Source organism: Dasypus novemcinctus, chromosome 14, assembly GCF_030445035.2.
Source record: "Dasypus novemcinctus isolate mDasNov1 chromosome 14, mDasNov1.1.hap2, whole genome shotgun sequence".
In the NCBI taxonomy this organism is placed as follows: domain Eukaryota; kingdom Metazoa; phylum Chordata; class Mammalia; order Cingulata; family Dasypodidae; genus Dasypus; species Dasypus novemcinctus.
In genome coordinates, this window is record NC_080686.1 from 49,031,221 (window position 1) to 49,057,288 (window position 26,068).

The following is a 26,068-nucleotide window of genomic DNA, read 5'->3' on the forward strand; positions in this document are numbered from 1 at the left end:
TCTTCTCTCAACTACTAGACTGGCTGCTGTAAAGAAGAAAAAACAAAGAACAAAACACACACACACAAAAAAAACACACCAAAAAAACAGAAAACTATAAGTGTGCTGGAGGCGATGTGAAGAAATAAGAACACTCATTCACTTTAGGTAGGAATGTAGAATGGTACACTGTCCACTGTGGAGGACAATTTGGCAGTGCTTTAGGAAGCTAACTATAGAACTGCCATATGATTCAACCATTGTACTACTATGTATAAACTCAGAAAAATTGAAAGCAGGGCAACAAACAGATAAATGCACACTGATGTTCATAGTGGCATTATTCACAACTGCCAAAAGACGGAAGCAACCCACATGTCAATAAACAGATGAATAGATAGGCGGCAGACTTGGCCCAGTGGTTAGGGCATCTGTCTACCACATGGGAGGTCCGCGGTTCAAACCCCGGGCCTCCTTGCCCCATGCGCAGCTGGCCCATGCGCAGTGCTGATGCCCACAAGGGGTGCCCTGCCACACAGGGGTGCCCCAAAGTAGGGGAGCCCCATGCACAAGGAGTGCACCCTGTAAGGAGAGCCGCCCAGCACGAAAGAAAGTGCAGCCTGCCCAGGAATGGTGCCGCACAATGGAGAGCTGACACAGCAAGATGAGCAACAAAAAAACAAAACAAAACAAAAACAGATGAATAGATAAACAAAATGTAGTATATACAAACAATGGAATATTATTCAGCTGCTACAAGGAAGTACTGACACAGGCAACAACATGGATGAACCTTGAGGACCTTGTGTTCAGTGAAATAAGTCAAACACACGAGAACAAATATTGCATGATCTCACGTATATGAACTAAATACAGACTCATGGAGGTAGAGTCTAGAAGATAGGTTACCAGGAGACAGAACAGGAGTAGAGAATAGTGAGCCAATACTTAATCTGTGCAGAATTTATAATTAGGTTGATTGTAATGGTTTGGAAAAGGAAAGAAGCGATGGTGGCAGAGCAATGTGAGTATAATTAACAGTGCTGAAATGTGCACGTGAACATGGTTGAAAGGGGAAGTTTTGGATCATACATGTTGTTAGAAGGAAAGCTAATGGATAAAACAGGGAACTGTGTAACAGAGTGAATTCCTGAGTGGACGAAGATTGTGGTTAATAATACAAGTATGGTATAAGAAAGTTTTTTCAGTAGCTATAACAAAGGTCCATCACTAGTACAGGGTGTTGATAGTGGGGTGGTAAATAGGGAAATACGCACTTAAAGCATACATCTATGGGATATAAATGTATTCCTGTTGTCATAGGTATATTTTCTGAAAAGAGAGAGGTCTATACAGTAGCTAACAAAATATTAAACTTCTCCCCTGGGTAAGTCTTACTACTTTCTCAAATAAATTAACAAAAATCTTCAGAACATATGTTCTGCCTAATAAAAGAAAGCAGGTCAATTAGCCAAGCCATCAATTTTAATGCTTACAATTATGAGACTTATTCTGGTAATCATAAAACTAAGCCTAATTAAAAATAATAGTTACCTCCTGAAAACGTCCTTCTTACAGTGGACTCTCACTAAGCCAAATTCTGCAGATAAACTTACTACCTTCCCCCAACATGTGTTGCCTCCCAGGATAAACCTCCCTGGCACTGAGGAATTATTACCAAATGTTAATCAATGATATATTTGGAAAAAGACCTTGACAAAAGGGCAAAATATTAAAACAGTTTTTATGGCTAAGAGATTTCAAAGTAAGTTGAGAGGTCATTCCGGAGGTTACACTTAATGTAGGTCTCAAGCAGATTTCTTTTTGTGTATGTATAATAAACAAAGCCTCACACAAAAGTTCTCCTGAGGGCTCTTGGGACATCCAGAAACCATAAGCAAGTCACACAGCCTCATAAAATCAACACCCCCTTGGCAGGCCCTATTTGGGAATATATGAAAATCTATTACCCCAACATAACACAGTTATACTCATTTACAATTCCTCTTATCATGACTCATCTACTCCTTTTATTTGAATCTACAATTTTCAATGTACCTTTAAAATGTACTTCTCAGAGACTTAAATCTTTGGATTATTTATATGCTGGTTGAACCCTGAAACCAGCAGAATTGCAGCCAACTCCTTCTTTCCAGTTCTTTGGGCTTGGCCTGGACAATAACAAAATGATGATGATGGATAAGTCCCCAAAAACAAGGACTATCTTCAACTGCAAGTAAACAATTAATTTCTTCTGCCCCATAATATCTAAGTACCCTCTCAGCCTAAAGCAGTCAAAAGGAGCATCATCCCAAATCCCTAAAAACTGAAACAAAAATAATCATGGACCAAAGCAGATTTACTGTTTTTGGAGTTAATATCTAGTGTTAATGGAATAACTTGCAACACTGATATAAAAATAAAATTAAAAATAAAAATAAAATTTTTTAAAATTTTAAAAATTAAAAAAAAAAAAAGAGCAGTAACAACCACAAATTCTAGGAAAGGGAGAGAATTTGACTTCCAGAGTTGTCACTTTTTTTTTTTACTACAGTAAAAATGTCCAGTTTTCAACAACAACAAAATTACAAGGTATTTTACTTTGTAAAATTTAGTAGGCAAAGAAACAAAGAAAATATGGTCCATACAATTTGGAAGAAAAAATCAATAGAAACTGTGCCTGAAGAAGTCCACATATTTTAATTTCTAGACATAAGACTGTATATTAGTTATTTTATATATGTTCAATGAGCTAAGGTAAATTGTATCTATAGAACTAAAGAAAAGTATAAGAACAAAATCTTACCCAGTAGCAGACAACAATAAAGGGACACAAATTGTAAAAAAAAGGAGCCAAGTAGAAATTTTCAAATTGGAAAGTGGATAACTGAAATAAAAAAAATCACTAGAGCAATTCAACAGCAGAGTTAAGCAGACAGAAGAAACAATCAGTGAACTTGAAAAGGTCAATAAAAATTATCCAAGGAGAAAACAGAAAATAGAAAAATTCCAAGGAGAATGGAGAGCAACAGGAACTCCATTTCATTGCTGATGGGAATGCAAAGGGTACAGCCAACTTTGGAAGATTGGTTGACAGCACTATCCATAGGTTTACCATACAATCTAGCAATTTTGCTCCTAAGTATTTACCCAATTGAGCTGAACACTGATGTCCATGCCAATAACCTGCACACAAATATTTAGAGTGGCTTTATTCATAATTGCCAAAAATTGGAAGCAACAAAAATGCCCTTCAATAAGTGAACAGATAAACATACTTTGGTACACTGTATAATGGAATATTACTGAATGATAAAAAGAAATAAGCTATCAAGCCATGAAAAGACTTGGAGGAACTTTTAACTGCTTATTGCTAAATGAAAGAAACCAGTCTAAAAAGGCTACATACTGTCTGATTTCGGCTATATGACATTCTTTTGGAAAAGGCAAAATTATAGAGACAATAAAAAGACCAAAGGTTGCCAAGAGTTTGGGGGAAGGACAGAGGGAATTAATAGGTAGAACATAGGTCATTTTTATGGCAGTTAAGCTATTTCACACGAAACTGTAATAATGGCTGCATGATATCATATATTGGTCAAAATCCCAGGCCCAAACTAAGAGTGAACCTTAATGTAAACTGTGAACTTTAATTAATAATAAAGTATCACTAATAGCTCATAAATTATAAATAAATGTACCAACTAAGGTAAGATGTTGCTAATAGGAGAAACTGTATGTGTTTGTGGGGTTAGGGGAATAAAAGAAAGACATAGAAAACAAATAGGGAACTCTCTTCACTTTTTGAGCAATTTTTCTGTTAATTCAAAACTGCTCTAAAATAAAGTCCATTATTAATAAAATGTCAAAGGTTAAAAAAGAACAGAGCTTCAAAGACCTGTGAAACTGCATCAAGGGTTCCAAAAAACACATAATAGGGGTACCAGATGGGAAGGAGAAAAAAGGGAAAAAAGAATATTTGAATAGTTAATGGCCAAAAATTTCTCAAATTTTGATGAAAAAACAAACCCAACCAGGATAAAGTCAAAGACATCCATACACAGACACACACCATAATTAAACTGTCAAAAGACAAAAGATAAAGCAAGGAGCAAGAGAGAAGCAACTGGTCATACAAAAGGAATCTTAATGAACAGATGATTTCTCATCAGAAACTATGGAGACCAGTAAGCAAAAGGGTGAAAAGAAAATAAAAACAAACAAACAAAAAAAAACAGCCAAACAAGAATTCTCTGGCAATGACACTGAGAAATTAAGGAAAAATTTAGACATTCCTAGATAAACAAATACAGAGAGTATTATTCATCACTAAAAGACCAGCCCTACAACAAATGCTAAAAGAAGTTCTTTGGGCCAAAATGAAAGGATGCCAGGAAGTAACTCAAATGCACATGCTGAAATGAAGAGCCCTGGGAAAGGTAACTACACAGGTAAATACAGAAGACAGTAAAAATGTATTTTTTGTTTGTAACTCCATTTTTTTTCTATCTGACTTAAAAAACAAGTATATAACACAATAATTATAAATCTAAGTTGATAGGAATATAATGTATCAAGATTTAATCTGTGATAATAATATCATAGATGTGAGAGAGAGATGGAGATATACAGGAGCAAAAGTTTTATATACAACTGAAGCTAAGTTATTAGTCCAAACTAGACTGATATGAATTAGAATGTTAATGGTAATCCTGAGGGTAACCACTAAGAAAATAAATAAATAGTAAAAGAAACAAAAAGGAATTAAAATGGTACACTAGGAAAAAATTCATTTAATATAAAAGAAGGCAGTAATGGAAAAACTGAGGAACATAAAAGATGAGACACACAGGGAAAAAACAGCAAAACTGCAGGTATCCTTCCTTATCATTAAATATATTAAATGTAAAACGATTAAACTCTGAATTAAAGGTCAGAGATTATAGAATGGATAAAAAAAAATCATCCTACAAGAGACTCACTTTAAATTCAAAGACACAGATAGGCCAAAAGTAATAGGATGGAAAAAGACATTCCATGCGAACAGTACTCAAAAGAAAGATGGACAAAGATAGAATACATAGTGGTAAAAGAGTCAATCCACAAAGAAGAAATAACAACTATACACAAACATATATCTAACAACAGAGCCCAAAATACTTGAAGCAAAAACTGACAGAACTGAAGAGAGAAACAGAAAATCCAATAATAAAAGGTAGAAACTTCAATATCCTCATTTTCAATAATGGATAGAACAACTAGACAGAAAATTAGGAAACAGAAGACTTGAGTAACACTATATAGCAACTATACCTAACATACATTATAGAGCACTCCACCCAACAAAAGCAGAATACATATTCTTCTAAATTGTACATGGAACATTCTCCAGGATAGAGGATATGTTAGTCCACAAAACAAACTCAATAGAGTTTAAAAGACTGAAATCACATAAAGTATGTTTGCTGACAGCAATGGAATGAAAGTGAAAATTAACAGGAAATTTGGAAAATTCACAAATATGTGGAAATTGAACCACATGATCCTGTCTATAACCACGGAAAAGCATTCGACAAAATTCTAAACCCTTTCATGATAAAAAACATTCAACAAACCAGGAGTAGAAAGAAATGTTCTCACTATGATAAAACCTGTGAAAAACCCACAGTTAACATCTCATATTCACTGGTGAAAGTCTAAAAGCACTCCCCTTTCAATCAGGAAGAAGACAACAATATCTGCTCTCACCAATTCTATTCAACATTGTACTGGAGGTTCTCACTAGGGCAATTAGACAAAGAAGAGGAAATAAAAGGTATCCAAATTGGGAACAAGAAGTAAAACTATATCAGTTTGCAGTTGACATGATCTTAAATAGAGAAAATCCTAAAGAATTCAAAAAACCTAGCTATTAGAGCTAATAAACAAATTCAGTAAAGCTGTATAATACAAGATCAGCACATGAAAACCATCTGTATTCCTACACACTAGCAATGAATGATCAGAAAAGGAAATTAAGAAAACAATTCCATTTCCAAGAGTATACAAAATAATACCTAATATGACCATTTTAATTTGGTGAATAAAAAAAAAAGCATGTTTTTGAACTAATCCATTCCTTTGGGTATAAGACCCTTCAATTGCACATTAGATTCAGTTAAGATATCTTGATCACTTTTGATTGGACTATTTCAGTAAGGTATGACTCATGTTGGGTCTCCACCCTCTTACTGGAGACTTATATAAACAGAGACACAGAAAGAAAGAAAGAGAGATTACACAGAAAAATGAACTGTGCCATTTTTACCTAGCCATGTGAGGAAGAGGACTCAAGGATCGCTAGCAGCCAAAGTCCCCAAAAGGCTGGGCCCATGGAGCACCTCAAGGCTGAACAGACTAGTCATATGCCTGACTGCCCACAGTTGGGCTCAGGGAGAAAGCAAAACAGCTGAGGCTGAGAGGAGGCCCAGTACAAGACAAGCCACATGCCTGATTGCCCTCAGGTAAGCTAATGGAGACAGTGAACCTTGAATGGAAGGCAGGGACCTTAGAAAAGATGAGATGCCATCTTGCCTCACCATATAACAGGACACCAGGATAACCAGTAGCTGACTCTGATGAGAAAGCATCTCTGATGGTGCCTGGATGGTATAGCTTTGGAACTGTAAGTTTTTACCCTAATAAATTTCCCAATATAAAAGCCAACACATTTCTGGTACATTTGGTACACTGCACTGGCAGCCCTGCAGCAAACTAAGACGCCTAAGAATAAATTTAACCAAAGAGATGCAAAAATGTGTACAGTCAAAACTATACCACAAAACACTCCTGAAAGAAATTTTAAAAGACCCAGATAAATGGAAAGATATCTCATGTTCATGGATTAAAAGACTTAATCTAATCTAACAACAAATCTAATTTGTTAAAATGGCAATATTCCCCAAACTGAGCTATAGATTCAATGCAATATCCCTATCAAAATTCCAAAAGTGTTTTCTGAAGAAAGAAGAACTGACCCTAAAATTCACATGGAATTGCAAGAGCTGAAAAGCCAATTTTATACTGAAAAAGAAGAACAAAGTTGGCAGACTCACATTTCCCAATTTAAAACTTACTACAACCACACCAAGGAACCGAGAGTCTACAGCTACAGGCAGGAGAGTCCCATCCATCAGCCACGGGGGGGTCAAAGCCCCCTCTCAATTGAGAGGTGGAGTGGGTATTGCCATTCCAGGGTCCTCAGTCCTGGGGAATAAAATATGGACTAGAGTGGACTTACTGGTATTCTACTATAGAATTATTGTGACTCTAGCAATGGAAGACATTTTATCATTGATATGGAGACAGTGGCCATGGGAAATACTGAAGGCAGGGAGCGGGAAGAGGAGGTGTGATATTTTCGGGACTTGGAGTTGTCCTGAATACTGCAGGCACAAATGCAGGACATTATATACTCTTCTATAACCCATTGAATGGACTGGGAGAAAGCATAAACTACAATGTAAACTATAGTTCATGCTGTGTAGCAATGCACCAAAATATATACATCAAATGCAATTAATGTACCACACTAATGAAAGAAGTTGTTGATGTGGAAATAGTGGGAGGTGTGGAAAGTGGGGCATATGGGAATCTCTTATATATTTTTTTAATGTAACATTTTGTATGATCTATGTATCTTTTAAAAATAAATAAAAAATATATTTTTAAAAAAACTTACCACAAAGCTACAGTAATTTAAAAAATGTAGGGAAAGGACATGGCTCAAGCAGTTGGACGCCCGCCTCTCACATGGGAGGTCCTGGGTTTGGATGCCCAGTGCCTCCTAAAGACAAGCAGGTGCAATGAGCTGATGCAACGAGCTGATACAATGTGGAGACACAACAAGCAGGGAGTGGATATGGCTCAAGTGGTTAGGCACTAGCCTCCCACATGGGAGGTCCCACGTTTGGTTTCTGGTACCTCCTAAATACAAGTGGACACAACAAGCATATACAATGAGCAGACAGACAACAGAGCCATATTGAGGGGGTGGGGGTTTTAAAAAAAACAACAACCAATGTAGTACTGACATAAGGAGAGAAATACAGATCAATGAAACAGAATTAAGAGCCCAGAAATAAACCCATAATTCTATGGATAGTTTATTTTCAACAAGGGTGGCAAGACAATTAAATGGGGGAAAGAACATTCTCTTCAGTAAACTGTTCTGATACAACTAGATATCCACATGTAAAAGAATGAATTTGGGCCCCATACCTAACATTATATATGAAAATCAACTCAAAATAGTTCAAAGGCCCAACCAGAAGAGCTAAAACTATAAAGTTCACTGAAGGAAAACATGGATGCATGACACTGACTGGTACAATGGTTTGTGATATGACCCAAAGCACAAGCAATCAAAGAAAGAATACATAAAATGGAAATAATTGAAATTAAAACCTTTGGTATATCAGGGACTATCAAGAAAGTGAAAAGAGAACCTACAAAATTTTAAAAAATATTTGCAAATCCTGCATCTGAAAAGCGATTAATATCCAGAATACCTAAAGAACTCTTAAAATTCAACAACAGCAAAACAGTAAGCACATGAGAAGATGCTCAGTATCATATGTCATTAGAGAAATGCAAATCAAAACCATAATAAGGTATCACATCACACCCACTTGGATAGTTATCATCAAATAAGTATATAGTAACAACTGCTGGTGAGTAGGTAGAGCTATTGGAACCCTCATACATGCAGGTGGGAGTAAAATGGTATATTTGCTATAAGATGGTCTGGCAGTTCCTCAAAAAGTTAAACACAGAAATATCACCTAGCAATTTCATTCCTAGATATATAACCAAGAGAACTGAAAACAGATATTTACAGCAGCATTATTCTTAATTGCCAGAAAGTGGAAACAACCCAAATATCCGTATTTGATGAATGAATAAACAAAAGTGGCATGTCTATACAATGATACAATAGACTGTTATTCAGTCACAAAAAGGAAAGAAGAACTGTCACATACTACAACATAGAAGAACCTTGAAAATATGCTAGGCAAAGAAGCCAGATGCAAAAGGTCACATACTGTATGATTGCAATTATGTGACTTATCCAGAAGAGGCAAACCCATAGCGATAGGAAGTAGATAAACTGTTGCCAGGGAAGTGGGGGTGGGGGTGAGGGGTGGGAATTGAGACTAACTGCTAATAGGAATGTGGTTTCTTTTAGGGGTAGTGGAAAAGTTCTGGAATTAGATGGTGGTAATGGCTGCACAACATAGTGAATATACTAAAAACCACTGAACTGTACAATTTTAAATAAAATAAAGAAATTAAATAAATAAAAGTAAGACCTATCTATCACCTGTCTACAAGAAGTACATAATGGGGAGCGGATATGGCTCAAGCAGTTTAGTGCCTGCTTCCCACGTGGGAGGTCCTGGTGCCTCTTAAAGAAAATGCAAACAAGCAAAACAAACATGAAAACCAACTCAGGGAAGCTAATGTGGCTCAGTGGTTGAGCACCGGCTTCTATACACAAGGTCCCAGGTTCCAGGTTCAACAATCCCCAGCCCTGGTACTTCAAAAAAATAAGTTATTACTGGATTTAAGGAGAACTTCTAGGCATATTTTTACAGTCCTTAGACCACTGGGCGGTGGTGGGCACTGTAGTAAAATAGAGTATATGCTCCTTCCAAGGGGAAGCAGCTATTTCTGCTTCAATGAATTGATGCCAGGTGAGAAGCTAGAAATTAGGATCTAGCATTTTTAAAAAGAAGCCAGAAATCTTCATTAAGGATAATCTCTTGGTTTTTGAATGTTGTCATTAATGAAAACAATTAAAATCACAATGGGGGCTACCACTATTGAGGCTAGATTTGGCCTGGGCAGGCTGTTTGCTAACTTTTTTTAAACTTTAAAAAATTCAATCCAGTAAGCTGCCTAAAGTGTAGAGAAGGGAGGGAAAGACCACCAGTCCTTAAATAGAAAAACCATCTCTCATTGGGAGCACAAGCAGCTCAGTGGCTGAGCACCTACTTCCCATATAACACACAAGTAGCAAAAGTTCAATCCCCAATATCTCAAAAAAAAAAAAAAAGTACATATTAAATATAATCTTCATAACATAAAAGTGCAAGGTGAAGCAACAAGTGCTGATGTATAAGCTGCAGCAAGTTATCCAGAAAATCTAGCTAAGATAATTAATGAAAGTAGTTATACTAAACAAAAGATTTTCAATATAGATAAAACAGCCTTCTGTTGGAAGAAGATACCATCTAGGATTTTTATAGCTAGAGCAGAGAAGTCAATGCCTGGCTTCAAAGCTTCAAAGCTTCAAAGGACAGGCTCTCTTATTAGGGGCTACTGCAGCTGACAACTTTATTCTAGTTGAAGCCAATATTCACTTACCATTCTGAAAATACTGGGGCTCTTAAGAATTATGTGAAATCTACTCTGCCTGTGCTCTATAGATGGAACAACAAAGCCTGGATGACAGCACATGTCTCTCCAACACAATTTACTGAATATTTTAAGGTAACTGTTGAAACCTACTACTAAGAAAAAAAGACACCTTTCAAAATTCACTGCTCACTGACAATGTACTTACTCACCAAAGAACTCTGATGGAGATGTACAAGAAAATGAATGTTGTTTTCATGTCTGCTAACAGAACATCCATTCTATAGCTTACAGATCAAGAAGTCATTTTGACTCTCAAGTCTCATTATTTAAGAAACATATTTTGTATGACTTTAGCTCCATAGACAATGATTCCTCTGATGGATTGGGCAATATCATCTGAAAACCTTCTGGAAAGGATTCACCATTTTAGATCCCATTAAGAACATTCACAATTCATGGGAGGAAGTCAAAATATCAACATTAAGAGAAGTTAGGAAGATGCTGATTCCAAACCTCATGGATGACTTTGAGGAGTTCAAGACTTTACTGGAGGAAGTAACTGCAGATGTGGTAAAAATAACAAAAGAACTAGAATTAGAAGTGAGCCTGAAGATGTAACTGAATTGCTGGAATCTCATGCTAAAACTTGAGCAGATAAGCAAAGAAAGTGGTTTCTTACTCCTGGTGAAAATGCTGTGAACATTGTTGAAAAGACAACAAAGTATTTAAAATAACATAAACTTAGCTGATAAAGCAGCAGCAGGGTTTGAGAGGATTAACTCCAATTTTGAAACAAGTTCTGAGGGTAAAATGCTATTAAACAACCTCATGAAAGGAAGGGCCAATCAATGCAACAAATTTCACTGTTATCTTATTTTAAGAAATTGCCACAACCACTCCCCCAACTTTCAGCAACAACCTCCGGATCTGTCATCAGCCATCAACATCAAGGAAAGACCCTCCACCAGCAAAAAAGATTACAATTCATTTAAGGCTCAGATGATAAAAGTTATTTTTTATGTTTTTTTGTTTTTTTTTTATCTTTTTTTTTTTTAAAGATACATAAATAACACAAAATGTTTCAATAAAAAATGTGAGAGGTTTGTTTGTTCTTTTTTAAGTTACCAAGACCCAGGGATTGAACCTGGGACTTTGTATATAGGAAGCCAGGACTCAACCACTGAGCCACACTGGCTTCTCTGAGTTGATTTTATTGTTTGTTTTGCTTGTTGTTTTGTTTTTGTTCTTTCAGGGGGCACTGGGAACCAAACCTGGGACCTCCCATGTGGGAGGCAGGAGCTCAACTGCTTAAGCCATATCTGCTCCCCAATAAAGTATTTTTTAAGTAAGGTATGTACATTGTTTTTTAAAGACATAATGCTATTGCACATTTAATAGACTATAGTATAGTGTAAACCTAATTTTTATATGCACTGGGAGACCAAAAAAATTGTGGGACTCACTTTACTGCAATAGTCACTTTATTGTGGTAGTCTGGAACTGAACCCACAATTGTCTCCAAGGTATGTGTATACATGGTAGCAAGTTAGTTATTTTAAGCACCTTACCTTATGAGCTGCAAAACTTGATTCATTTTTTTCAAGTGCCCTTTTTGCATACTCTAAGGCTTCATACACCAATTGCTTTTTCTCTTCTTCTGAAGTTCCGCTAAGCTGAGATATATCACGTGAAGCCCGTGCCAAGCGCCACAATAACTCTGCATCCTCACTAATTTGAAATGAAATAAAAAATATTTTATATTTTAACTGGAATTTTTAAATTGTTAAGAGGTCACGTCATTAATAAACACATTTTAGTCTTTCAGCTTAGTAAAGACATAGTAAGTACACATTATCAAAAACCACTATTAATAATAATGCTAAATTTATTTCCTTTCATACAAAACCTTTACTTGCTAAATAATGACTTTCCTGAAAAAAAAAACTTTTTTGTGTTTGAACCCTCTAAACACTTGCCCTACAAAATTCAACATACAATTTGAGGCTTGACCTCACTGAACTATGCTTCATACAACTCACTAACTAGTTCAGACATTACCATATATGTTATACTCAGGATCACGACATTTTAAAAAACAAATAGAGTACCTGGTTCATAATCGGTAAATGTTAAATATCTGTTAATGAGTGAATAATGAAATATAATGTACTGTCAAAATAAATCCTATGCTTAAATGTGTCATCCATGATTTCATGTCTTCTTATTTCAAGGACATTAGGGAAAGAGACATGGCTCAACCAACTGGGCTCCTGTCTACCATAGGAGGTCCAGGGTTTGACACCCAGGACCTCCATGTGAGAGCAAGCTGGCCCACGCGGAGTGGCAGCCCACACAGGAATGTCGCCCCTTACAGGAGTGCTGCCCTACATGGGAACGCCGCCCAGAGCAGGAAAGCCACCTCATGTAGGAGTTTGCCAGCCCACTTGGAGAGCTGGCACAGCAAGATGATGCAACAAGAAACAGAGGAGAGAAAATAAGACGACGTAGCAGAACAGGGAGTTAAGGTGGCGCATGAGAGTAATCACCTCTCCCCTACTCTGGAAGGCCCCAGGATCAGTTCCCGGAGTTGCCTAATGAGAATACAAGCAGACACAGAAGAACACACAGTGAATGGACACAGAGAGCAGAAAATGAAGGGAACGGGAGTTGAGGGAATAAACAAAAATAAAATTAAAAAAAAAAAAAAGGACATTAGCTTCCTTGAGGAACTACCATTTAAAGATAAATATATAAAATAAGAAATGATTAGGAAATAAAATAACCACAATCATACAATAAAGAGTTTTGAAATATTTTTTAAAATCTAAATTCCTTTTTATTAAATGTTTGCCTTCAAGCCTATTTCATAATTCTTATCTCTTCCACCCCACCCCAAATAGTATTCACATCACAATTTTGAAACGTTTTAAAAAGTTTTTTGGACTAATTTTTAAATATTTTACACAAAGAAATGATAGTATATTTAAGTTCAATCAATATGGAGTAATCTCAGAGCTTCCAATTATTACTGAAATGGCTATAAAAAGCCAAATCAGTCACTTCAAGTTACTGAGGAGAGAATGGAATAGGAAAGATGATTGCCAAAGATAGTTAGGAAGTAAAATTGATGATCTTGGAGCAAAAATTGGTTTTGGGAATCTAAGAAAGGTAGATGAAAATGACTCAAAGTTCCTAGTTCAGAAACTGATAGAGGAGAGAGATTTGGAAATACCAGTAAGCCTTATTTGATTTATTTTATAAGACTGTCCTTATCCCCACCCCACCCCCACCTTCCAAAAAATGATAAACATTGATATTATGGACTGAAAAAGTAATCTAAAAATAAAAATAGAATAAGGACATATTTTTGTTTCTCTGAAAAGACTGTGCTCCTAAAGTTACCCACAGATACCACTCAATGGGGGTATACAATCATACTAATTCTCAATAAATTAATTCAAATATTATACCAATAAGGAATTACTTTAAAAGAAATACAAAATGTAGGTTGTTTAGACATTACCCTGACATACATAAACTTATACTCAATGACCACCTTGTACAATACAAAGCAAACAGCCAAATTGAAAAAATACCCCATTTTGCCAAATTAGGTAAAATAAGATTTTCTAAACCAGTAAGATAAATGTAGCATTTCTGAATCACTTAATGTAAGAAACACCATACTATAAATTAAATTTCAAGAAATATTATTTTTTAAAAAATAACATTAATGTATAATAATTTCAAGCACTACAGATCACTTTGTTAAATAACACAAAATTTTAAGGAAACCACAAACCCAAGCCCACCATACATTGCTTACTTACCTTTCCTTGTATTGGGTTAGCAACTGAAAAAGTTTTTCTGTTTCTCCACTTTCATAAAGGTAGTCTGCTTGTTCAAGAACTTCTTCAACTTCAAAGAACATAAGAAAGAAAAGACACAATAAAGTAGGTCTTCCAAACCAAACTGCAATAATTCTAAAAGACAAAGATTTTCATATACACACAAAAGAAATTAGATGCAGAAATTCCCTATAAGGTAAGACAAAAAGTTATGAAGGCCCTAATTGGAAATATAGTAGAAATAAGCACAAAGCTATCAAAACAAATGATTCATTGAAACTGTGTAAAATTTTAACAAATTAGAAAATTTATTGTGGTACTAGTCAAATATGATACATACATTTAAAATATTTTAAAAGGCACCTTCTTGTGAGGAATTTATGGCACACAAACCCTCTGTTTTTTGTTGCTGTAATTGTTAAATACCATCCTCTGTAGAAAATGATACAACTCATTCACTTGAAATACTGGAAATTATTAACTTGCATTATTGAGCTACTCTGATATACCAAATTCTCTTTATGACCTAATTTATAGATACGGTTAAGGAAAACAGTCAAATCTATCATCAAGCACTTAGATGTTGTTAACCACACAGAGACTCTGAAAGTTACCTCATAGGCACTATGTTCAAACCATCTTGTTAACTAGTTTAGACATTACCCTGAAATACATAAACTTAATAGACAGTGTAATGCCCAAAAATATTTGACTAATTTCTTTAAAAACAGAGGGTTTGAAGGCCAGATATTCCAATTATTACTAAGAAATGTATACGTTTAATTTTGTCTGCTATAAGGGTACTGTGCCACTTAGTCTTTTTATAGGCTGACATTTCAATGTGTTCAGCTAGGTTTCTTTATTATTTAGCTTGGTATACTTTATTTTTTTTAAATTTTTTGTCTTTATTTGATTTTTTAATATTACATTTAAAAAATATGAGGTCCCCATATATCCCCCACCCCCTCGCCCCGCTCCTCCCCCCATAACAACAACTTCCTCCATTATCATGAGACATTCATTGCATTTGGTGAATACATCTCTGAGCACCGCTGCACCTCATGGTCAATGGTCCACATCACAGCCCACACTCTCCCACAGTCCACCCAGTGGGCATGGGAGGACATACAATGTCCAGTAACTGTCCCTGCAACACCACCCAGGACAACTCCAACCCCCGAAAAAGCCCCCCCATCAAATCTCTTTAATCAATCATCATAGAACTTTTGAGAATAAGTTTTTTAAAAGTTTAAAAAAATGTAAATCTATATCTGCAAAAAAATACATGAAATTTATAACACAACCATGTAAGTGCAACTTTTTATTATTTTAAGATAGCATCATGATATAACCATACTAGTTTAATAAAAATTGAAGGACAATAACAAGGAAACCCTAAAATCATTTAACAATTTTTTCTTCAATAATCCTACTTCAATCTGGTTAGGTAGTATGTAGTTTAATAATACTCACATAAAAAGCTGGTTAATTTTCTAAAGTTGCTCCATTCTATTCTATTTTATATTTTATCAGTGGCTTATTCTCAAATTATAGGTTTTAACAACTTAAAGACTCTTAATAAGTAGCAATCTCACCATTCTCACCAAGGCAAGAAGGTATTATTTCAATACTAAGAGACAAAAGAAGGGTATATAGGGGATATGAGATTTTTCCTCAGTAATGAAAACGTTCCAAAATTTACTGAGGTGATGACAGCAGAAATGTGTGAAAATGAGAGCCACTGAATATACACTTTAAATGAATTGCACAAAGCATAGGACTGTATAACACAGGGAATTCAGTAGTGGATGATGGACTGTGGTTAACAGGACAAATATGAGAACATTTTTTCCTGAATAATAAGAAACATATAATACTATAATATATCAGATGTTAATAATTGTGTGGATTAGGGGAAATACATAAATGAAAGATATGGGCCATAGGTAGTAATATTATTTTGATGACGTTCTTGCATAGTTTGTAACAAATGTTTCATAACAATGCAAGGTGTTGGTGGGGAGATAGATGTATGGGTGCCTTGTATGATGATATGCATGTTTGCTTTGTAAACTCACAAATTTTACTATACATTTGTTTATGTAAATTCATGCATGAATTTTATTCTTGAGTAAAATTTTATTTAAAAAAAATTTTAGGGAACCTGATGTGGCTTAAGCAGTTGAGCACCCACCTACCACATGGGAAGTCTCAGGTTCAGTTCCTGGTGCCTCCTAAAAATAAGACAAGCAGACACAGAGAGCATATGACAAAGAGAAACAGAGGGCAGACAGCAAGCACAAACAATGAGGCAAGGGAGAAATAAACAAAAGTAAATCTTTAAAAAAAAACAAACTTTAAGGCCCGACAAAGTTATATTTTTATAGAAACACGTGGATCATTTTCCAGTTTTAAAAAATCTGGCTTCTATATTTTATCAGTAATTATTACTGATTTTCAAAGACTATGGCCTATAGTCTGACAAATGAATTATATGAACATATTAATCAATTAACAGTAAAATGAAACTTTTTTGTTTTAAGAAAATGAGGTTAAGAAAATCAAGGCTTGAAAATACACATAGCACTCAAAATTATAAGGCACCTTTTTTGTTGTTTGGTTTTTTAATTTTTGTTTTTTAATCAGGACACCTTTTACTAAATCTATAATAAAAACAATGAGTTTAGTTTTCAGAATACGTTAGCATATTAGAATTACCTTTTTAATTTAATGAATATACAATAATTTTTATGTCATCAAGACACTGCTGAAAAAAATGAACTATGGTCATTAAGGCTAAAAGTATTTTGGCTCTGCCTTTCAAAATGCCATATTTTCTTAGTAAGGGAAGTACTACATCTACAATCATTTCTGTAATGATGCTAAGGCACAATGAAACTGTGATAGATGCAGAGAGAAATATAAAGATATGGGATTCTAATCTCTGCCCTCTAACATTTCAACTTTTGAAGAAATTTAACTCTGTGAGTTTTTCTTTCCTTTTCTTCTTTTTTTTTTAGGAAGTACCAGGGACTGAACCTGAGACATTGTACATGCAAAGCAGGCGCTCAACCATTGAGTTATCCCTGCTCCTGTGAGCTTCTTTTTAAAAATAGTATTTATATGAGAGCCCCTTAATCTGGGAAAAGAGGCATGGCTGGAGAGGGGGCTGCCCCTCCACCGTCACACACCACATGTTCATGGGAAACCTGGTGCTAAACTGTTCATAGGCAACCTGCTTTTGGGTTGGGGTTTCATATGTAGCAGAGCAGCTAACTCACTGCAATCTACTGAAATCAACCCTTGACACAAGGGTTTGAAACAAAATAGCAATAAATAGATAAAAAATAAAAATTAATGTTATAGTGGGACAATACTTGTTCTAGTTTACAAGGTTCCTTGATAACTGAAGTTATGATGAATAGTCTAGATAGCTTTAAAAAGCTAAGCTCCGGGAAACGGACTTTGGCCCAGTGGTTAGGGCGTCCGTCTACCATATGGGAGGTCCGCGGTTCAAACCCCGGGCCTCCTTGACCCGTGTGGAGCTGGCCATGCGCAGCGCTGATGCGCGCAAGGAGTGCCGTGCCACGCAAGGGTGTCCCCCGCGTGGGGGAGCCCCACGCGCAAGGAGTGCTCCCGTGAGGAAAGCCGCCCAGCGTGAAAAGAAAGTGCAACCTGCTGAGGAATGGCGCCGCCCACACTTCCCGTGCCGCTGACGACAACAGAAGCGGACCAAGAAACAAGACGCAGCAAATAGACACCAAGAACAGACAACCAGGGGAGGGGGGGGGAATTAAATAAATAAATAAATCTTAAAAAAATAAAAAATAAAAAAAAAATAAAATAAAAAGCTAAGCTCCTGTTGAAAATATGTCACTAAACATATCCTTTGCTTTAACCTCCATAATAATACAGTTTTAGAAAGAAGACAAAAAATAGTTCTCAGTTGCCTCTGCTTTTTCAAAAGGATAGGCATGAAAAAATGAAATTAATAGATAACTAGTAATGTTTAGCTAATATTCTTAAATTCTTCACTTACCAGACCTTTAATAAGGAATTTCTATTCAAAATATAATCTCTGCCTCTTTCCTCAATCACATTCTCCTTGATGAATTAAAAAGTGAGGACTGGGAGCAAATGTGGTTCAAGCAGTTGAGCACTTGCTTTCCTCAGGGGAGGTAATGAATTCGGGTCTCAGTGCCTCCTAAAAAAAAAAAAAGCAAAACTAACGAAAAAACCAGCTCAGGGAAGCTGATGTGGCTCGGTGGTTGGGCACCGGCATCCCATATATGAGGTCCCATGTTCAATCCCTGGCACCCAGTACCTCAAAAAAACAAACAAAAACAAAACATTGGCAGGACTACGAAAAACAAAAAAAAGCTTAACCCATAATTAGGATCAATACTGATAATATTTCTTTAATTTCTGAAATTTTGTCAATATCTACAGGTAACAACTGGTTTAACTAAATTTAATTTTTAAAAAACTATGGCAACTCTTAAAACATGTTTAATGGGACGCAGACATGGCTCAACTGATAGAGCATCCATCTACCATATGGAGGGTCCAGGGTTCGATCCCGAGGGCCTCCTGACCCGTGTGGTGAGCCAGTGCCCCACACAAGTGAGTCACGCAGGAAGATGATGACACATCAAAAGAGAGAAAAGGAGACAGTCAAGGTGAAGCACAGCAGAAACCAAGAACTGACATGTTACAATTGACAGGAACCTCTTTCCACATCAGAGGTCCCAAGGATTGAATCTTGGTGAATCCTAGAGGAGAGAAAATGAGAAAAGAAGACACCACAGACAGCAAAAACAGCAGGGTGGGAGGAGGGAAAGGGTGGAAAATAAATAAATCTTAAAAAAAAAAAAAAATATATATATATATATATATAAATGGATCATTTATCACTGAAGGTACTCCAGTTTCTACAAGATAATCTATCAGAAGGACAAGTAGAAAAGAGCAGAAAATAATCTGGCCTATAATAAAATGTTAGTTTCATTATTTTATATATATATCTATAGACAAGAACTTTAAGTGCTCCAGATGTTTAGTTTAGGCTTACCTTTGGCTGTGGCATGAACCATGGCAGCCTGAGAAATGACCTGATAAGTTTCAAAACCCAAGTAAGACAAGGTTGAGAATAAAAGGCCTCTTCTGAAGGTTCCTGGCTTTCCTATCACCTGAAGAAACAATTATAATCAGTTAACAAATAGCAAATTTGAGGGAACTGGTACCTCAAGCAAAAATTACATCAAATTTCTCCCACCTCAAAAAAATTCAATCATGAGAACACTGGAAGCTAAAATTCTACTTCAAATTCTGCATTATAACTATTTCACAGGGAAACAGATGTGGTTCAACCAATTGGGCTCCCATCTACCATACAGGAGGTCCAGGGTTCAATATCCAGGGCCTCCTGATGAGAGCAAGTTGTCCCACACAGAGTGCTGCCCTACGCAGGAATACTGCCCCATGCAGGAGTGCCACCCTGTGTGGGAATGCCACCCAACACGGAAAAGCTGCCCCGTGCAGGAGTGCTGGCCGATGCAGAGAGCTGGCGTGGCAAGATGACGCAACAAGTGACACAGAGGAGAGAAAATAAGACGTAGCTTCTAGAACAGGGAGTTGAAGTGGCACAAGAGAGTAATCGCCTCTCTCCCACTCTGCGAGGTCCCTGGATTGGTTCCCAGAGCTGCCTATGAGAATACAAGCAGACAGAGGAGAACACAGTGAATGGACACAGAGAGCAGACAATGGGGGAAACAAGGGGAGAAATAAAAAAAATTTTTTAAATTAAATTAAATTTTAAAAAAACTATTTCACAGAGTTGGTATAGCTCAGTGGTTGAACACCTGCAACACATGTATGAAGTCCTGGGTTCAAGCCCTATACCTCCTTAAAAAAAAAGGGGGGGAGGAGGGAAGCAGATGTAGATAAAGCAGTTGTGTGCCCACCTAGCACAAAGGAAGTCCTGGGTTCACCTCCTAGTGCCTCCTAAAGAAGACAAGCAAGACAGGGAGCTGATGTGACAAGCTGGTGTGGCGAGCTGACACAACAAGATGACACCACAGGAAACATAATAAGGAGACACAACTAGGAAACACAAAGAAAGACACAAAAAGCTGGGAATGGAGGTGGCACAAGCCATTGGGTGCCTCCCTCCCACATGGGAGGTCCTAGGTTCAGCTTCCAGGACCTCCTGAAAAAGATGAGTAGACATGGAGGGCACACAATGAGCAGAGAGTGAGCACAAACAATGAGCAGGGGGGGATAAATAAAATAAATCTAAAAAAAACAAAAAACACGGGAAACGGACTTTGGCCCAGTGGTTAGGGCGTCCGTCTACCACATGGGAGGTCCGCGGTTCAAGCCCCGGGCCTCCTTGACCCGTGTGGAGCTGGCCCATGCGCAGTGCTAATGCGCGCAAGGAGTGCCCTGCCACACAGGGGTGTCCCCCGCGTAGGGGAGCCCCACGCGCAAGGAGTGTACCCATAAGGAGAGCCGCCCAGCGCGAAGGAGGGAGCAGCCTGCTGAGGAATGGCGCTGCCCACACTTCCCTGCCGTTGCCGCTGACGACAACAGAAGCGGACAAAGAAACAAGACGCAGCAAAAAGACACAGAAAACAGACCCCCGGGGAAGGGGAGGGGAATTAAATAAAAATAAATAAATCTTTAAAAAAAAAAAACACAACTATTACACATAATTTTTTTTTTTAAGGTTTATTTTTTAAATTTATTTCTCTCCTTCCCCCCCTCTCCCCCCTAGTTGTCTGCTCTCTGTCCATTCGCTGTGTGTTCTTCTGTGACTGCTTCTAATCAGCGGCACCGGGAATCTGTGCTGCTTTTTTTTGTTGTGTCATCTTGTTGTGTCAGCTCTCCATGTGTGCAGCGCCATTCTTGGGCAGGCTGCACTTTCTTTTGTGCTGGACAGCTCTTCTTACGGGGCACACTCCTTGCGCATGGGGCTCCGCTACGTGGGGGACACCCATGCATGGCAGGGCACTCCTTGCGCACATCAGCACTGCACATGGGCCAGCTCCACACGGGTCAAGGAGGCCCGGGGTTTGAACTGTGGACCTCCCATGTGGTAGGCGGATGCCCTATCCGTTAGGCCAAGTCCGCTTCCCCATAATTACTTTTAGTGGAAAGTACACAATGTAATGCAATATTGTTAAGAATAAATTCTAACTAAAAGTGGTAGCTTATCTGAAAAAGTCATATTGATAAATGCTGGGATTTGATGACCAGCATTTTATTTGGGAAGACATGGATAATATAAGTTCTATGAAGTAAAATATGATACATCATTACATAATAAATAGAAATCTGAAGAACAGACAATATGAAGAATATTAAAAGGGGAATTACAAACCAAAAATATGCACATGGTTTTTAAGTAAGGGTATCTTCAAAAGCGATCCACAAACCCTAGTTTTTAAATAAATTATGAATAAAGCAAAAAGCATATCCAAACAGATTTGGAAATTGATTTCCATAATTATGGCCAGATTCTTAAGACCAATGGCAAAAGAAGGTATCACTCTAGCATTTTCTCCCTTTCTCAAGGACAATTTTTCTCTTTCATATAGCATGATTTTTTCCGTTAATTCATCCCCACAGCATAAAATCAAGTTATAATATCTTTATAATCTGCAATTTCTTCTTTTTTAAAAACATAAAACATACAGCTTCCTCTTGATTTCACATCCCCCCCATCTCGTTTCCCAACTCCCAGTTTCGACAAAACTCTTCAAAAAAGTAGCATGTACTAGTTTCACTTCCTCTTCCTATTCTCTTTTTTAATATAATAAACTTTATTTTTAAAGATGTTTAAAGTTGCAGAAAAGTTATATTGAAACCCATATACACCACCTCCCCCATTCTCTCTTGAACCCACTCAAACCCCCCTTTTTTCTGTAAAGGACAATGCTATTTTTCTATAGTCAATTCTGAGTTCTCACTTGTTCTAACAGCAGCATTTGACAGTTGATCACTCCTTTTTTTCCTTTTAAATCATGAATGAGTGCTTAATTGTTATAAACAGGTTGACTGAGGTATAACTGATATACAATAAACAGCACATACAGTGTGAAATTTAAGTTTTGACTGCTGCAGACCTATAAAACAATTTCTATAATCAAGGTAATGAACATACGTAACAACTCCAAAAGTTTCCTTAGGCCTGTTTCTAATCCATCCATCTCCTCCCTCAAGGCCTTGAACTACTCATCTCTTTTATGACATTCATTCATTATTTTTTAAAATATATTTTTATTAGAGAAATTGGAAACTTACAAAACAATCATGGACATGTGTAGAATTCCCAAACAACAACCCTCCAATAACACACAATATTGTTGTAGAACATCTGCTACTGATCATGAGATAATATCAGACTATTACCACTAACTATGCTCGATAGCGTACCATGCATACCCTATTATTAACATAGTATATCCTTGGCATTGATGCAAGATTAACAGTATTTTGCTGTTAATTTAACCATAGTCCATAGGTTACATTAACTGTATTTTCCCCATGCTTCTCCACATTCTTACCACCTTGCAATAACGTTCTGCTTCACAGGACATTCTTGTACTTATACTATTAACCACATTCTCATTCGTCTCTGGGTTCACTATGTTTATTCAGTCCCTAGATAATACACTAGCCTTCTTTCAACTGACATTTACACCCCTAGACTACGTTGTTCAGCCACAATCTCATTTATAAGCTACCTGGGTTAGTTCCACACACAATGTGTTAGCATCAACTCTATCCATTTCCACACTTTAACAGTCAAGTCTTTAAAACTTCTATATGCTATATGCATTAAGCATCAGTATCCCTTCTCAGCCCTTTTCTTATCTCCTAATAACCTATACTTTAGGTTTTAACTCCATGCATTTATTCTTCATAATTAGTTCATTTTAGGAAGACCATGCAATATTTGTCCTTTTGTGCCTGGCTTACTTCACTTTAGTATAATGCCTTCAAGGTTCATCCATATTATGATATGTGTCCCCATTTCGATACTTCTTATTGCAGCATAGTATTCTATCATATGTATATACTACATTTTGTTTATCCATTCATTGGTTGATAGACACTTGGGTTGTTTCCATCTTTTGACAATTATAAATAATGCCATTCTGAATGTCGGTGTGCAAATGTCTGTTTGTGTCACGGTTATTCAGTTCCTCTTGAAATATTCCTAGTAGAAGAATTCCTGGATCATTTGGCAGATCTATATTTAACTTTCCAAGGAACCACCTGTCTTCCTCAGAGGCTGTACCATTTTACATTCCCACAAACAGTGAAGGAGTGTTTCTATTTCTCCATATCCTCTCCAGCATTTATTGTTTCCTGTTTTTTTTAATAATGGCCATTCTATGTGATGTAAAATGTCTCATTATTGTTTTGATTTGCATTTCCCAAATAGCTAGTGATACCGAACATTTTTTCATGAGCTTTTTGGTCACTGTATTTCCTCTTTGGAGAAATGTCTCTAAGTTTTTGGCCCACCTTTTATTGGACTGCTTGCTCTTTTATTGTTGAGGTGTATGATCTTTTTATATAGAATACAAATCAAACACTTTTCAAATATGTAATTTCCAAATTATTTTCTCCCATTTGAGTGGCAGCCTTTCACCTTGACAAAGTCCTTTGACTCATAAAAGTGTTTAAGTTTGAGAAGGTCCTATTTATCTCTGTTTTCTTAAATTGCTCATGCTTTCAGTGTCAAGTTTAAGAATCCACCACCTACAACCAGGTCTTGAAGATCTTTCCCTACATTTTCTTCCAAGATCTTTATGGTTCTAGCGTTTACATTTAGGTCTCTGATCCATTTTGAGTTAATTTTTGTATAAGGTGTGAGACAGAGGTCCTCTTTCTCTTTTTTTTGAATATGGATAACCAGTTCTCCCAGCACCATTTGTTGAATAGACAGTTCTGCCCCAGGTGGGTGGGTTTGACAGGCCTGTCAAAAATCACTTGACGGTAGATATGAGGATCTGTTTCGGAACCATCAATTTGGTTCCATTGGTCTATGTGTCCATCTTTATGCTAATAACATGCTACTTTTACCAGTGTAATTAGTTAATATGGATTTAAAGTCTGGAAGTGAGATTTATCTACTCCGGGTTATTTTTTTGGTTACTGCATGTGTGGAATATCTTTTCACTTTCAATCTACTGGTATCCTTGGGTCTAAGGTGAGTCTCTTGTTGCAGGCATATAGATGTCTCCTATTTCCTTATGCATTTTACCAGTCTGTGTCTTTTGATTAGGGAGTTTTAATTCATTAACAGACAATGTTATTACTGTAAAAGCAGTTCTTATTTCACCAGTTTTGACCTTTGGATTTTATCTGTCATATTTTATTTTCATTCTTTTTACACTTTTAATTACTTTCACTGATATTATCCTCATTTCTAGACTCTCTTCCAAGCATCTCTCTCCTGTCTTTTCTCTTCAGGCTGTAGCACTCCCTTTAGTATTTCCTGCAAAGCCAGTCTCTCAGTTACAAACTCTCTGAGTTTCCATTTATTTGTAAATTTTCTAAACTCACCCTCATTTTTGAAAGACAGTCTTGCCAAATATAAGATTCTTGGCTGACAGTTTTTCTCTTGAATTCTCAATTATACCATACTACTGTCTTCTTGCCTCCATGCTTTCTAATGAGAAATCAGCATTGAATCTTATCGCGTATCCATTGTATGTTATGCATGCTTTTCTCTTGCTGCTGCCAGAATTCTTTGTCTCTGGCATTCTAATTAGCATGTGTCTTGGAGTTGGTCTATTCATTAATTTGGACGGGTGAACGTTGTGCTTCTTGGACATGATATCTATGTCCTTCAATAGGGTTGAGAAATTTTCTACCATTATTTCCTCAAATATTCCTTCTGCCCATTTTCCTTCTCTTCTCCTTCTGGGACACCCATGACACATATGTTTGCACATTTAGTTCCCTGAGACCCTGTTCAAATTTTTCCATTCTTTATTTTCTTTTTTGTGTGTGTCTTTGCTTTCAGAGGGTATGTCTTCAAGCTCACTGATCCTTTATTCTGCATCTCGAATCTGCTAGATTGGTTATATGCCTCTACTGTATTTCATCTACATTGTCTTATCCGTTGGCATACAGTTTTCCTTGGTATCCTCCTATGAGCTCTTTTATTTCTGGGAGTCATTAGTAACATACCTGTTTTAGTTTTCAAGTTTATTAATTGCATCTCCTTTTTTCTTTGTCGGTCTAACTACGATTTTTTGAATTTTGTTAAATCTTCTCAAAGAACCAACTTTTTCCCTTTTTAAATTCTACTGTTTTTTTTTTTTTGTTGTTGTTGTTGTTCTCAATTTCATTTATTGCTGCTCCGATCTTTGTTATTTCATTCCTTCTGCTTTGGGAAAAGTGCTGTTCATTTTCTAGTTCGTGCTGTGTAGTAGATCATTGATTTTAGCTCTTTCCTCTTTCTTAATGTAAGCAGTGAGGGCTATGAATTTCCCTCTCAGCACTGCCTTCACTGGATCTGATAGATTCTGATACATTATGCCCTCATTTTCATTTGTCTTGAGATATTAACAGATTTATCTTGCAATTTCTTCTTTGACCCACTGATTATTTAAGAATGTATTAATCTCCACATATTTGTCAATTTTTGCTTTTTCCACCTTTTGTTGATTCCAACTTTATTCTATTATGATCATAGAGCATGCTTTGTATAATTTCAATCTTGTTGAATTTATTGAGATCTGCTTTGTGACCCAACATATGGAATATCCTGGAGAAAGAGCCATTAGCACTTGAGAAGAATGTATATCCTGCTGCTTTGG

The 26,068-nt window shown here is 36.6% G+C and overlaps 1 protein-coding gene across 8 annotated transcripts in view; it reads right to left on the reverse strand.

Moving 5' to 3' along the window:
- RMDN1 (regulator of microtubule dynamics 1) overlaps positions 1–26,068 on the reverse strand; it is a 63,918-nt gene that overhangs the window by 22,455 nt on the left and 15,395 nt on the right. For all 8 annotated transcript variants that reach the window (XR_011645645.1, XM_004474750.5, XM_004474749.5 and 5 more), the window contains 3 exons: positions 19,300–19,417; positions 14,211–14,298; positions 11,949–12,108 (listed from right to left, as the gene is read on the reverse strand). Coding sequence is in view for 7 of the 8 variants with exons in the window: in XM_004474750.5 (XP_004474807.1) it covers positions 11,949–12,108; positions 14,211–14,298; positions 19,300–19,417 (366 nt within the window). In the remaining variant the exon portion in view is untranslated. The remainder of the gene's footprint in view (positions 1–11,948; positions 12,109–14,210; positions 14,299–19,299; positions 19,418–26,068) is intronic.